A 13124-nucleotide genomic window follows, 5' to 3' on the forward strand; every position below is an offset into this window, starting at 1 on the left:
TACTATCCAAAGCATATAATCCAGAAGCAAGCTCTATTTAAATCAATTGGACTTATTTTTGAGGAAACAGGACTAGAATTGGGCAGCAACTCTTCCATTTAAATAAATGGGATTTTAAAGTATTTCATTTTAGCCGATTTCAGACACTCAATAAACATGTTGTTTTGAATATCTGAAAAAAAGAGAACAAAATAACAAAGAATCTTGTTGCACCTGAAAGACTAGCAAATTTATTATGGTGTAAATTTTTGTGGGCTAGAGTCCCCTCCATCTAACAAATAAATGTTTTGTAGTATCTAAGCTGACACAAGACCCCGTTGCTTTTGCTGCAACAGACTACCATGACATTGAAAAGGGGTAGTGATTGGATTATGCCCAATATTTGGAATTGGTATGGGACGTATTGCGACAATTGAGTTCAGATGCAAAGATTAAAAAATGTATTCAGCCAGAGGTTTACAGGATGGCCTCTGGTCATCTAACCCACCTTACAGAACAGTTGTGAAGAAAACATACAGATATATAGTAAAACCTGCTCCCTCTACCTGCCCATCCTTGGGAATATAGTGGGCATGTTGCAAAGTTAATAACATTTAAGGCCCACTGATTTCAAAGGGGCTCACAGTCCAGTGCTGTCCTCAAATTATGCTGTCTAAATGAGGATAGTATAGCTGCTAAATCCCCTCCAACTCCAAATTACATTTGCGTAGTAATGTAGATACTCCATAACTTGAATTACACATTAAGTACTACACTACAAGGGTTATTATGACATCATCTTGGTTTTCCTGCTGGTGTTGTTCATTGATTGGTGCTTTCTAAATATGGCCAGTATGAGCTGTCACTAAATTTTGATTGGTGCCTCCCATGCATGGATACAGGAGCATCCTAACAAACATCATAGTGATTGTTGGGCAATGACAGTATTATTATTTTTATTTATATCCCGCCTTTTTCCCAATACTGGGACTCAAGGTGGCCCTACAACGTTCAAACAGCTACAATTAAAACCTATAAATAGAAATATAAATACAACTGTACAAAAGTTAAAAATATAATTAAATCACCAATATTAAAATTGTAAAAATATTAAAATATTAAAAGACAACCAGAACAACAAAAATGGTATCCATACGTCACATTTTCCCAGGTCCAGACTAGTTATCCCCAAAGGCCTGCTGGAACAAAAAAGTTTTTTGCATGCCTACGAAAACATATCAAGAAGGGTGCCACTCTCGCCTCCCTGGGAAGCGAGTTCCAGAGCCTTGGGGCAGCCACCGAGAAGGCCCTCTCCCACATTCTCACCAGGCGTGCCTGTGATGATGGAGGGATGGCGAGAAAGGCTTCCCCTGAAGATCTCAGGGCACGAGTAGGCTCATAAGGGAGAATACGGTCTTTCAGATAACCTGGACCGGAGCTATATAGGGCTTTATAGAACATAACCAGCACTTTGAATTGTAGCTATAGATGTTGTGGGAGTGACCGCTGTTTACTTAGTTGCTTCCCCCTCCCAACTGCTTGTTGTGCTTTTGATGCTGCTTGGGGAACCTCAGGATCCCAACTAGTTACACTAGTATAAGTTCCCATATAGTGGCAGCCATCTTAACTGGACCATACAGTTGTGTACCCAGTATGAATTTTGGCTTGCTTTGATTTGTGTGTGTGTCATGTAGCTCAATCCTATGCATGCTTAGTCCAAAGGAAGTCCCACTAAATTCAATGGGGCTTTACTTCCAGGTAGCAGTCTTAAATGTGGCTTACCTTTCAATGGATCATCCCTAAATAAACAAATGCAAACTTTGCACGAAGTCTCGCTGACTCCAGTCTAAAATGGTCTCACACTGACAATAATTTGCTTCTTATTATCCAAACTGAGCAAAACGAACAACCCCCCCCCCCAAGTAAATAGTACATTTAAATGGATTTTAAAAAATAAAGTCATACAATACAAAGGTAGGATTTTGTAGCTGATGACCTCCCTCGCCCCCAATTCTGGGGGGGGGGGGACCCTTACTCAGCAAAACGACAAAGGCTTTTCACACTCCATAACGTATTGATAAAGTGCTTGATTGTTCCAGATTAACTCTTAATCCAGGCTAAATCGATACAAACCGTCTGGCTGCCGCCTATAATTTCAAAAGCTCAGTTAGTTCCCCTCCTTTGGAAGAAGAAATTACAGTGAGGAGAAGACAAAATCCAAGCGGACAGTTTTAGTTTACAGAAAGGGGAGAGGGAGAGGGCGAGGGCGGAGCGCACAATAGGAAACCGAAGGGCCAAGCGGTACGACTTTTGCCGAAATTAGTATAGTCTGTGCGACTTCATTGGCAGTTTAGGCTGCTAAATTCTCTCTCTCTCTGTGTGCGTGATCACTCCTCAAAGGAGAAAGCTTAAGAGACTCTGGCCTCTGAAATCAAGACGAGAGGCTCTCTCGTCTTGGCTTCAGTTCCGACTTGACTTTGATTATATTCGACCCTGCACTACGTATGAACGCGGGGATTTATTTTAAACAACAACAACAACCCCTCAGAAGGCCCGACAAAAAAGCGACGCTCTACGAAGTACCGAAGGGACACGCACGCGCGCATATATGCATACATACATACCCCGCTCCTTCCCTCCCCTCCTTTTCTCCCCTCCTTAAAGGGAGGCGGGATCTTTGAGCATTTGATCTCTGCAATCCCGCCCCTCCTCTGGTATCCTAAACTGGTTCCCAAGCACTCTTCCTAGTCCAGCAGCAGGCAAACAGGGGGGAGAGCGTGTGTGAGTGAGAGAGAGAGAAAGGGGAAAGGCAGCCCACCAAAAGTGAACAGCGTCTTTTCCCTGTTCCCTCGCCAACCCCGTCTCCTTCTTTACACTATGCTGGTGTACCCGATCCTCCGTGCCCGAGTCTTTCTGGTCCTCCCGATCAACTCACCAGAGCGGACAGTTGTCGCCGCAGCAGCAGAACCCAGAGAAATCAAATTGGATGAGAGTAATCCTCACGTTTAATAAAAGTGAAGTTGTGGGAGGAGGAGAAGGTGTGGGAGGAGGAGGAGGAGGGGGAGGGGGGCAGCCGCGGAGGAAAAAAAGCTCTCTGAAGTTTTGGCTCCAACCCACCTCCCCTCCCCTCCCCGCCCCCCCAAACAGCAAGAAGGCGAAAGAAGGGAAGAATCGCTTTTTTCTTTTTCTTTTTTTTGGGCAAAAGGGTGGGGGGGTTGGAAAGGCTGATCGCTGCAACGAAGCGGCACAAACCACCATGCAGCTTGTGTTATGGGCAGTGGGATTAAGCACGCTGTTCCTGCAAGACTTCTTGAACGTAGCCAGTGCAGCTGCAAGGAAGCAGGGCTTGCATCTGAGACAAGGTAAGATGCTGGCGGCGGCAGCAGAAGCAGCAACAGCAGCGCGCAGGGTTTTTTTTTTTTTAAGGAAAAAAAGTTTGGCATTACTTTGCTTGGGGTCACGGTTTTTTGGGGGTGTTTTTTAATACAGTGCCGCAGGGGAGGAAAATCGCAAAGCTCAGAAAGCGCTATTAAGCAACTTATCCAGTCTCCTAACAGCTCCGCCTACAATGTATGCTGAAAGTTTGGAAACACTTGTAGCTAATATCGCTCGCGTTGGCTCTTCCCTGCCTGTGGCTGGAAAGCCGCTGAGTTCCAAAACAAAAAAAAAAACCCCTCGACCCTCCAAAATGTGTGTCATGTGTATTTCGGCTGGAGAAAAACCCTGTTTCTTCCTGAATCTGACTTTTTATATTATAACTAGCAAGAATCTTAAACTTTTAGGGAAACGGGGCACAGTTTAAAACTATTAGCAATATGTTGATACACTTTCCCCCAAGCCTTTGGTGAACATATTGGTGGGTTGAGATGCTAATGGCAATAGTTTCTTTCTTTCTTTCTAGTGTCTATTTCCACTTCCTGATGGGTTTATTAGCATTACAATCTGAATGTACTTATACCTGCCTGTGTAGCCTTAGATAGGTTTGTAAACTGTATTTGCAGTCGCCAATGAGTTTACATTCTGTCCTGTAATCGCTGCTGAGTGCATATGCTTCTTTGCAGCGCTTAGCTTGGTTACATAAGCGCTAAAAGTTCCTGTGCATCCTTTGCAAGCAGTTTAGGCACTATTAATGTAATTGTCCTCAGAATACTCCGTTGTTAGACATATTAGAGGTCTAGAATGAGTGGAAAGGTAAGGAAGACCTTAAATCCTGAGACAAATGAGCAGCATATTGGAAAAGCATCTTCCCCTCAGTGCTTTCTGTCAAGAACTGGGGTCTTTCCCAAACTATTGGCTAAGGCAATTGGCCAAGTGCTCCTAGCACTGTTGGCTTCTTTCCCTGCTGTTGTCCCACATGGTAGAAATGACATTAAATTGTTCACAAACGCACAAACACGCACGTACGTACGTGTATCTATTCACAGGGATGTGTGTTAACTCTTAACAGCTAAACTGCTGGAGACGCTGAGTGAGTACGAGATAGTGACTCCAACACGGGTGAACGAGTTTGGAGAGCCCTTTCCTACCAAGGTCCACTTTCAAAGGAAGAAGCGAAGCCTTCATTTGGACATTGAGCCCTGGGGCCCGGATGGTACCTCCTCCTCCACCACCACCACCACCACCACGACCAGTACCACCCAAACGCACTACAAGCTCACAGCATTTGGGCAGCACTTTGTTTTCAACCTTACAGCCCATTCTGGATTTATTGCCCCCCTTTTCACTGTCAGCTTCCTTGGAGCACCTGAAGTTAACCAAACAAACTTTTACACCGAGGAGGAAAATGATATTAAGCACTGTTTTTATAGAGGACATGTCAATACGGAGCCCCAACACACTGCAGTCATCAGCCTCTGTTCTGGGATGGTAAGTGCTTGCCTTACTCTTCGCTGGATTCCGCTTTTTGCTTACAGGATGGATCTTAATAGCCCCCTTTAAAACAAAAAAAATCATCCCTGACTCCTGATGTTGTATCTCTTCAGGATATTTGGAATCACGTTTGGAATTCAGGATATTTGGAATCTTTAGACATCCTTGTCACAATTCTCTACAGCTTTCTGGAGATTGAGGGGAGGGGGGAGTTGGAATAAAAAGAAGGCTCTAAAACTGTCTTCCACAACCTGGCACTGTCCAGCATGTGTTCTTCTGCAAGCCCCATCATCCCCAGTCAGCATAGTTGGCAATGCTGGCTGGGGATAATGGGGGCTGTAGCGGTAAGGCTGCTTTAAAACAAAACAATCTCAAAACAGTTGTTTTGTGTTGATGGGTATCAGAGCTGCCTACCTTTTTTTTCTTCAACACCCCCTTTTTTTTCCTAAGCACCCAGCTGTCTTTTTAAAAGCTAGCCAGGAGAGCATGAACAGCTTCCATCTCCTTCACAACCAGAGTTAAGAAATCATCATTGAAGTAATCAAGAATCAAAGGCTTTGCTTTTGAGGAGTGCTCTCTTTGATTGATGAGGAAGAAGGGGAGGGGGGAAGACCAGGGAGCTGCCAGAAACTAGCAATGGTAATTAGGAAATTCTACATTTTCCTCCAGAGGTCATTACAGCCAGGTACTCTTTTTTTTTTCTTCACACAGCAGCAGTGTCCAAGGAGTTTTTTGGTTTTTTTAATAGGGGAACTCTGACGTGAAGCTGGGTTTGCAGTGGGAGCGGAAGCAAGGAGGTGGGGTTACCCCAGGCGGCTTTTCGGAGGAGGGGGTAGATGGGTGGATTGCGGAGGAGGATTTTCAGTCAGAACCCCAAACAAGGGTGGTGCTTTGAAGCCTGAGAGCCATTTAAGGTGGAAGGAGACAAATAGAAACTGCGTGTTTTTTTCCTTCCCCCTCACTCCCTCTAGGGATGAAAGTTTACTTCAGAGAGGAGATTCTATTGCCCTTGCTGACACTCAGTAGTTCTGTGATCCTAACTGCACTTAAAAACCAGGGTAGGGGCGGGGGACTCCCCTCCACTTTAATGGATTGAGGTTTGAAAGCTACAAAACTGTCAGGCTGTTAAAACTGTTAAAACTGTTAGCAAGAACAAAATTGTTCTTGCTAACCACTCCCCCCCCCCCAAGGATGGGGTATGTGAATGACAGAGAATAGTACTTCATTTTGGGTAATGTCTGGGGACATTTCAAAGCACCTAAGCAGTAATTCCATTGGGTTGTCACTTCCAAATTTGGGGATTCCTGCTCTTAGGAGTTCAAAGGAAGCTTTGTCCTGCTGTCAAAATCCACACTTAGTGTCTTTCTGTTATGAATGGGTAGGACAAAGATGTGGGATCCTGTCTTCTATAGTGAACGTGCAAGACCTGTTCTGCCTCTTCTCTTCCCCTCCCGCTGATTCCCCTCTCTGTTTCAGAGGGAGAGATGCAAGCAGCTGAGTTTAGCCATACTTACCGGCCAGGCAGAGCTGTCCTGTTGTTGGCATTCCCAGTGGCAGTGCCCTACAGGTAGTATAGCAACAAGGGAAAGGGGTGCAGTGACCGGAAACCCACTTTCTCCACCCCCAAACCATCTTTGTTCCCTCCAAGGGTGCTGCTTGCGCAGTTAGAGTAACCTTCCGTGCTTGTTGTTGTTGTGATGTTCTGATGTTTGGTGGGTGGAGGCAGTGGAAGGAGGGCTGATACCCGCCCAAGGTTCTGTAGAGAGAACCAGCAGGGGGTGGGAATATGTTCCTCCAGCCCTCACAGGCAAGGCTTATCAGAAGAGGAGGAGAATTCACACCCACCTCCTCATGGAGGAGGCATTGCCCCAACTTAGGCATTGTGCCTTCTCAGTGAGATCGACCTTAAGGGAGTCCAGGAACTTCCGAGTCCTTTGGCTGCTGGAAACTTAAGGTGGAAAGGAGAGGAAGAAGTCAAGGGAGATTTTTACCCCACATCTCCCAGTGGAAATGGTGGGAATAGGGGAGGGCAGGAAGGGAAAGAGCAGGTTTGTAACTTGAAAGTATCCATCTAGGGAATTTCTGCAAAGAGGATCTTTGGATCTCTCTTACTTCTTTAGGAATAGCTGATCTGTAATTGCTTGTGTTACCTCCAATCTTGATCATTCCTGAACTTGTATTTGTGAGATCCAAATGATCCTCTGAAGACAGACCTTCAGTCGGAGAAAAGATAATTTCTCCCTCTGTCTCAACTCACTGATCCCTGTCCTTTTCTACTGGTTAGTTCCCACTGTGGTAAGTAATGCTCTCTGCTCCAGTTTTGGGGGGTGTCATAGCTCAGTGGTAGAGCACATGGTTTGTATGCAGAAGGTCCCAGGTTCAATCCCTGGCATCTCCAGGTATGGCTTGAAAATCTCCTGCCTGGAGAGTTGCTGCCAGTCAGTGTTGACAATACTGGGCAGGATGGGTCTGACTCAATATAAGGCAGCTTCCTATGTTCCTGTGCTTCTTTCCCACCCTGAGAATATGGACTGCTAAAGAACTTGAGAGGCAGCTTGTGGATGTAGCTGGCTATATGGAATGAGTAAAAGGAGAACGTCTTAAGACCAGCCTCAGCTGCTTGTTGGATCGCACAGCAGTACTTGGGCACTTTGTGCCACTGTTCAAGAAACATTTTGGGTTATTTTTTTTTAGGAAAGCACATCTAAGATTCAAAGAGTGTGACAGACAAAACTCCATGTGCTCTGTTTACTTCATCATGCTATCTAAGATGCTTTAGGGCCATTTCACACATTATGCAGAGGCAGATTCAGGTTTGCCACTGAGTATATACACAAGGAACTGCAGCCAATCATGTTTCCTTTATAATATACAGGTTTTCAAACATGGAGCATTCACCTTTATATTTTAAAGTATACACTGAAAAATGCGTAGCGCACACTTTAAAATATAAGATGTGAAGTGTCCTTAGATAAGGGAGCTTGGGGAAAATGAAAGATACAAAGCACCTTTCTTGTATGCCAAACCCACACAAATACACAGTCCTGCAGTTTAGATACAACCATTTGTACAAGTTCCTGTTCTCAGCAGAAGATTTAGGCTGCAATCCTATGCATGTTTAGACCGTAAAAAAAATTCCTACAACTCCCAGCATTCCCCAGTCAGAATGCTGGGAGTTGTAGGACTTTTTTTCTGTCTAAACATGCATAGGATTGCACCATTAAGAAGTTTATAAATTAATATTTTGCAGCTTCTCTCTTCTGTCTTTAGCATAGCTCCATTGAAAGTTTTATGATGTCTCTCTCATTCCTTCTCAGCTAGGCACATTCAGGTCCCATGATGGGGAGTATTTTGTAGAGCCACTGATCTCACCTGACCAGCAAGAGAACGAAGAAGAGCATAAAAAGCCACATGTAGTCTACAGAAATAGTGTACCTCCAACATCCTCGCCAAGGGACAAGCAGATGTGTGACACTTCAGGTACTTTGTATTTGTATTTTCCCAGGCCTTTGGTCTGAGTTTGTGAGTTGAAAAATAATCTTACAGCAGTGCAAGAGAGGCCATGAGGATTTGAATCCTATATTTGAGATGAAGAGCTGATTATGTGGGCTGTTTCTTCTTTTACTTACTCTAGGAATAGGTTCCCAGAATTAATAACCTGGTACTATTGCTCAACTGAGATGGCTTTGGGCCTCTAACATTATTGATTACCTTGAGGCAGAGCTCAACCACATTCAGCTCTGCCGTTCATCACTTGTGTTTGAGTTTACCTTTTGTTTCACCCTGCTTGTATCTGGAAACTTTGCCCTCTTTCTCCTTCAAATTACAGGGGTACAATATTAAGCGAGTCTCACCTGAAACTCAGTCCATAGAGACTTGAGGAGGAAAAAAAGTTTTCCTGGCCTCTCTCATTGTGGTTGCCCACAAATACATTTATTCTTATAACTAAAGATGTAATACTTTATATCTTACTTAAATTAAAGATAAGCCAATACAAATTGTAGTGCTACAGTGCTCAATTTGTTGATTTAGATAAGATCAGCTGGGTACATGATTACCACTTAATTACACACAACTATAAAACATCACAAAATGTTCCAGAAAGAGTTAGTAGTAATATATTAGTGAAAAACAAATATATGCAAGGATCTCTACTGTCAGGTGACATTGTGAGAGGGATAGTGACACCAAGGATGAGAAGTAGTATATCATTGTTCTGCCCTGTTTTTCTTTTCGCAGCTATCTGCAGCTTACTGTGTTACCCCTCTCCGCTACTCCAGCTGCCATCTTTCCTTATTATTCACTACATGATCCCAAACCCCTCCATGCATTTAAATGCTACATGAGGGGCACTGTGGGGTAGGCCTGCCACCAACACAGCTGCAGGCCATATCTCCCACTGGGTACACTTTTGCCAAGCATGTAGAGTGGCGCTATGTGCATAACAGCATAAACGTATAAGGTGCTTCTCTCCAGGGGAGATCCTGGCCCAATCAGAATTTGCCCTCACATGGAGGAGCTCTGTGTGCATATGTTATGAGTGTAGGCTCTGTTGTCATGTTCGCTGAGTGTGGTGCGGTAGAGTGGGGGCATAGCTGGCATTTGTGTTTGCACTGGGTTGGCCAGACTAGCCCGCACAGCCCAGAGCTCCTCATGCATGCTTTAAATCCCCCCCCCCCCATGTGATGATGGCAACACTATGTATGGGCTCAAGTTACAGGAAGCCAGATTCTGGCTGAACATCAGGAAAAATTTCCTGACTGTTAGAGCAATATGACAGTGGAACCAATGACCTAGGGAGGTGGTGGGCTCTCCCACACCGGAGGCATTCAAGATGAGGCTGGACAGCCATCTGTCAGGGATGCTTTGACTTGGATTCCTGCATTGAGCAGGGAGCTGGAATCGATGGTCTTATAGGCCTCTTCCAACCCTACTATTCTATGATTCAGTGTTGGTAGGCACATAGCCAATGAGGCTATGTTGGGATATCACTGAGGGCGAATGAATCAATAATTTGCATGCATTGTGAATTTGTGCATATATGCTGGAGGAGGGGAACACATCAGCCTATATTAGAAGACATATATATGAGAGGGGAGTGTCTTAGTGCAACCATAAACACTAATGTAGAGGTTTAACAAGGGCAGCTTTTTCATCTTGCTTGGTGATGTAGGGAACCAAGAATGCAGGAGAGAATGGTACCTCTCACAAGGCTTTTATTGTTTGTTCTTCCAAGGGTTGCTGCTGGACTATGCCACTCTGGTTTCTCTCTTCCAGCTGTCTCTGCTCCCTTCTTTGAGATCAGATGCAGGAGACTCAGAACAGTTGGAAGGAAACATGGGATCTGGCACAATTCATCAGCAACCCTTGGAATAGTGGATCAGCAGATCATGGAGCTCACTGAATCAAAGGTAGTTGGAGGGTCTCTGAAACATGATTTGGGATCCTTTGGCTTTCTCTCTCTCCTTTCACTGATCTACCTGTCCCCACACCTGGATTGCCATCTTCTGAACAGCCTTTGATTGTTTGGTCTTCTTTATTAACTGGAAGGAAGCTTCAATGATCTTCACTTTACTTGGTTTAAAATTCACTAGGACAAAGTTAAGAGTACCTGTTTTCTCCAGAAGACTTCTGTGCTGTCATTCTACTTCCCTATGCTTCTCCAAGTGTATATTGTTGTGCTGGTGACAATTGCCTTGAAGATGTATGGGAGGCACACTATAGGCAGTATGCCCCTCTGCTCATATTCTTCTGCTCTGACCTTTCTATTTGAGTAAGCAGCTTGTTTCAAAAATACCAGGAGGGGGGAGGACAGTGGCTATTGTCAGCTTCATCACTGGAACTTGGCTTGCTGCAGTCCTTTTGTGCAGGCTGACTTCATCAGTCACAGCCACCAGCCAACCAGAGAAAAAGAAATAATCTCATTGGCACTTTGAAGCTCAGTTGTATTCCAGCGAGATGCTTTGGTTAGCTATAATGGTATTACTGGAACAAACAATCATTTACACACCACAACTTAGCAGCAAGGGTTGAGTGCGAAAGGACAAGATTGCAAAGGCAGAAATATCTTAATGCCCTGTTTGTAATAGTTAATCTCTGTGTGCCAGAGAAGAGCTTAGCGCAGCTTAACTAGAAATGAGGATTTCCGCAATATCAGCATCCAGAAAATATTTCTTAAATGTATTGATTATTCAACCAGTGAATAAGAATGGTAGTTCCCCAGCATTTTATTTAGGAGAACTCACGAGAATGATTTGTCTTGGTTTTTGAGCAAACCAGCACCACTGAATTTACTTCTATGAATGCTTTCTTCCAAGGATGAACAGGCTGACTTTATCCAGTAACATTTCTGTGTGGATTTTAAAGGGAAAATCCTAAAAATCCACACAGGAAAAAATGAAATTATTACTATTATTTTTATTATATAAAAGGTATGTATTTACAAGGTTGTCTGATCTATGTCATGATGTGATGTTGCTTCCTGGTTAATTGTTTGGGGGGAAATTATGGCTGCCCACATAGGTACATGAGGACAGCCATCATTTTTTCCATATAATTACCCAGGAAGTGACAGCTCATCATGCCGCACTGCCACTTCATGGGCTTCTTAGAAGAGTTTCTATCCAATGTGGTACGTGCTGTGCTTTGTAGCTGCTACAAGCAGCTTTAAACTGTGAAAGGAAGGAAGGAAGGAAGGAAGGAAGGAAGGAAGGAAGAAAGACAGTCTGAGGAATCTGCTCTTTCTTTCTATCTCAGAAATTGTAAGTGGTGTGAAAGGGGTACAGAACTGTTTGTAGGAATGCAGAGTAATCTGCATATGTACAATCTGTTCCAAGGCCAGATCGGGAAGGGAGAATTTAAAGATGTTTGCTTCAAAAATGGAAACAATGTTTTACCCATCCCTATTTCGTATCCATCCCTATTTCTTCCAAGCTGTTGCTAAAAGAATGTGACATACCTGAGGATTGAATCACCTATAGCATGTTGAGGCGGAGGGAAATGTTCTGTTAAGCCACACAGGAAAGGAAGGAAGGGGAGGAGGGAGGAGGAAGTACTCAAGCCCATAGTTCTCGAGTACTTCCTCCTCTGGTACGTATCTATGAATCCTGCCCTGGTGAATTTCCTCTGACTCACACATAAACTCTGGCTGGATTCAGAAGTCACATTCTCAATCCTCCAAACCATGGGCTCAAGTGCTTCCTCCCTTCCTCCCTTTCCTTCCTCTCCTCTCCTTTATGACTTAATTGAACTCTTCTTGGTTTCCAGTCATCCCTCCCTCCCTTCTTCTCAACATTCTATAGGCAATTGAGTCCTCAGGTATGTCACACAGCAACCATGGGAGGGGGTTGGACAATTGAGAAGTAGAATGAATCGGCTGGATTTCTTGTCTCGGGAGATCTAAAGGAAGTGGATGTTCTCTGGCTTTCAGAATGGCAACCCTGATGTCGGAGAAAGATATGTGTGGACGGCTACATTATGCACAGGAAATCTGGCCCAGCACTGAAATGAATTGGCAAATCACTTTTGTGAGATCACCATTTATCCATCAGAGTAGCTGTAGAGCTTGCGACTGAGTACAGTGGCTGCAGTCCAGAGGAGTAAATAAATAAAATACATTCAAGACACAGAAAGCTGCTTTATACTGACAAGGAAACCCTGGACATCTCTACTTAGAAGTAACCCCCATTAAATTCAGCAGGGCTTACTCCCAGGTCTGTGAGTACAGCATTCCAGCCTGAGTCAGACCATTGACCATCTAGCAGTGTATTGACCGGCAGCGGCTGTCTAGGGTTTCAGACAAGACTTACCCAGCCCTACCTGGAGAGGCCAGGGATTGAACCTGAGACCTTCTGCACCAAAACAGGTGCTCTACCACTGAGCTGTGGCCCTCAGCATACACATACCAGATCTTTGCATTTAATCTTGCTTAGTTTTTGGCTTCGGCAGATCTTCTTGCTGAAGTGCCAAGTAATTGTTGCCTTCAGTTCCTCACACCCTGCCTTGAAGCTTGATGAAAATGACTATGCCAATGTATAGGGTTGCATGTAGCTGCCACTTGTGTCCTCTAGTCACAAGCAGGAACCAGTGGCCTTGGTCGCACTCTTTTGCTGTTGTGTGCCAGCATCCCTGTTGAGTGGCCTTTCAAAACTGAGCTTCAAATAGCATTTGATCTAAACATTTCCAGTTATTGTGGGGAGGGGATGTGGGCTGGGAAGTGAAGGGGAAGGGAGGAAGAAGGAGGGGACTGGGAACTTAAAAATAATCTTTAATAAAGA

At 44.3% G+C, this 13124-nt stretch overlaps 1 protein-coding gene across 1 annotated transcript in view; it reads left to right on the forward strand.

Annotated features, from left to right (window-relative positions):
• The first annotated feature begins 3181 nt into the window (after nt 1–3181).
• Nucleotides 3182–13124, forward strand: part of ADAMTS9 (ADAM metallopeptidase with thrombospondin type 1 motif 9) — a 164665-nt gene continuing 154722 nt past the window's right edge. Inside the window, exons 1-3 of the mRNA XM_084840466.1 lie at nt 3182–3341; nt 4427–4845; nt 8166–8328. Of these exons, the coding sequence (XP_084696592.1) occupies nt 3236–3341; nt 4427–4845; nt 8166–8328 (688 nt within the window). The 5' untranslated portion in view covers nt 3182–3235. The remainder of the gene's footprint in view (nt 3342–4426; nt 4846–8165; nt 8329–13124) is intronic.

Source organism: Heloderma suspectum, chromosome 2, assembly GCF_057233095.1.
Source record: "Heloderma suspectum isolate Gila_16-S chromosome 2, 16-S_ref, whole genome shotgun sequence".
Lineage (NCBI taxonomy): Eukaryota > Metazoa > Chordata > Lepidosauria > Squamata > Helodermatidae > Heloderma > Heloderma suspectum.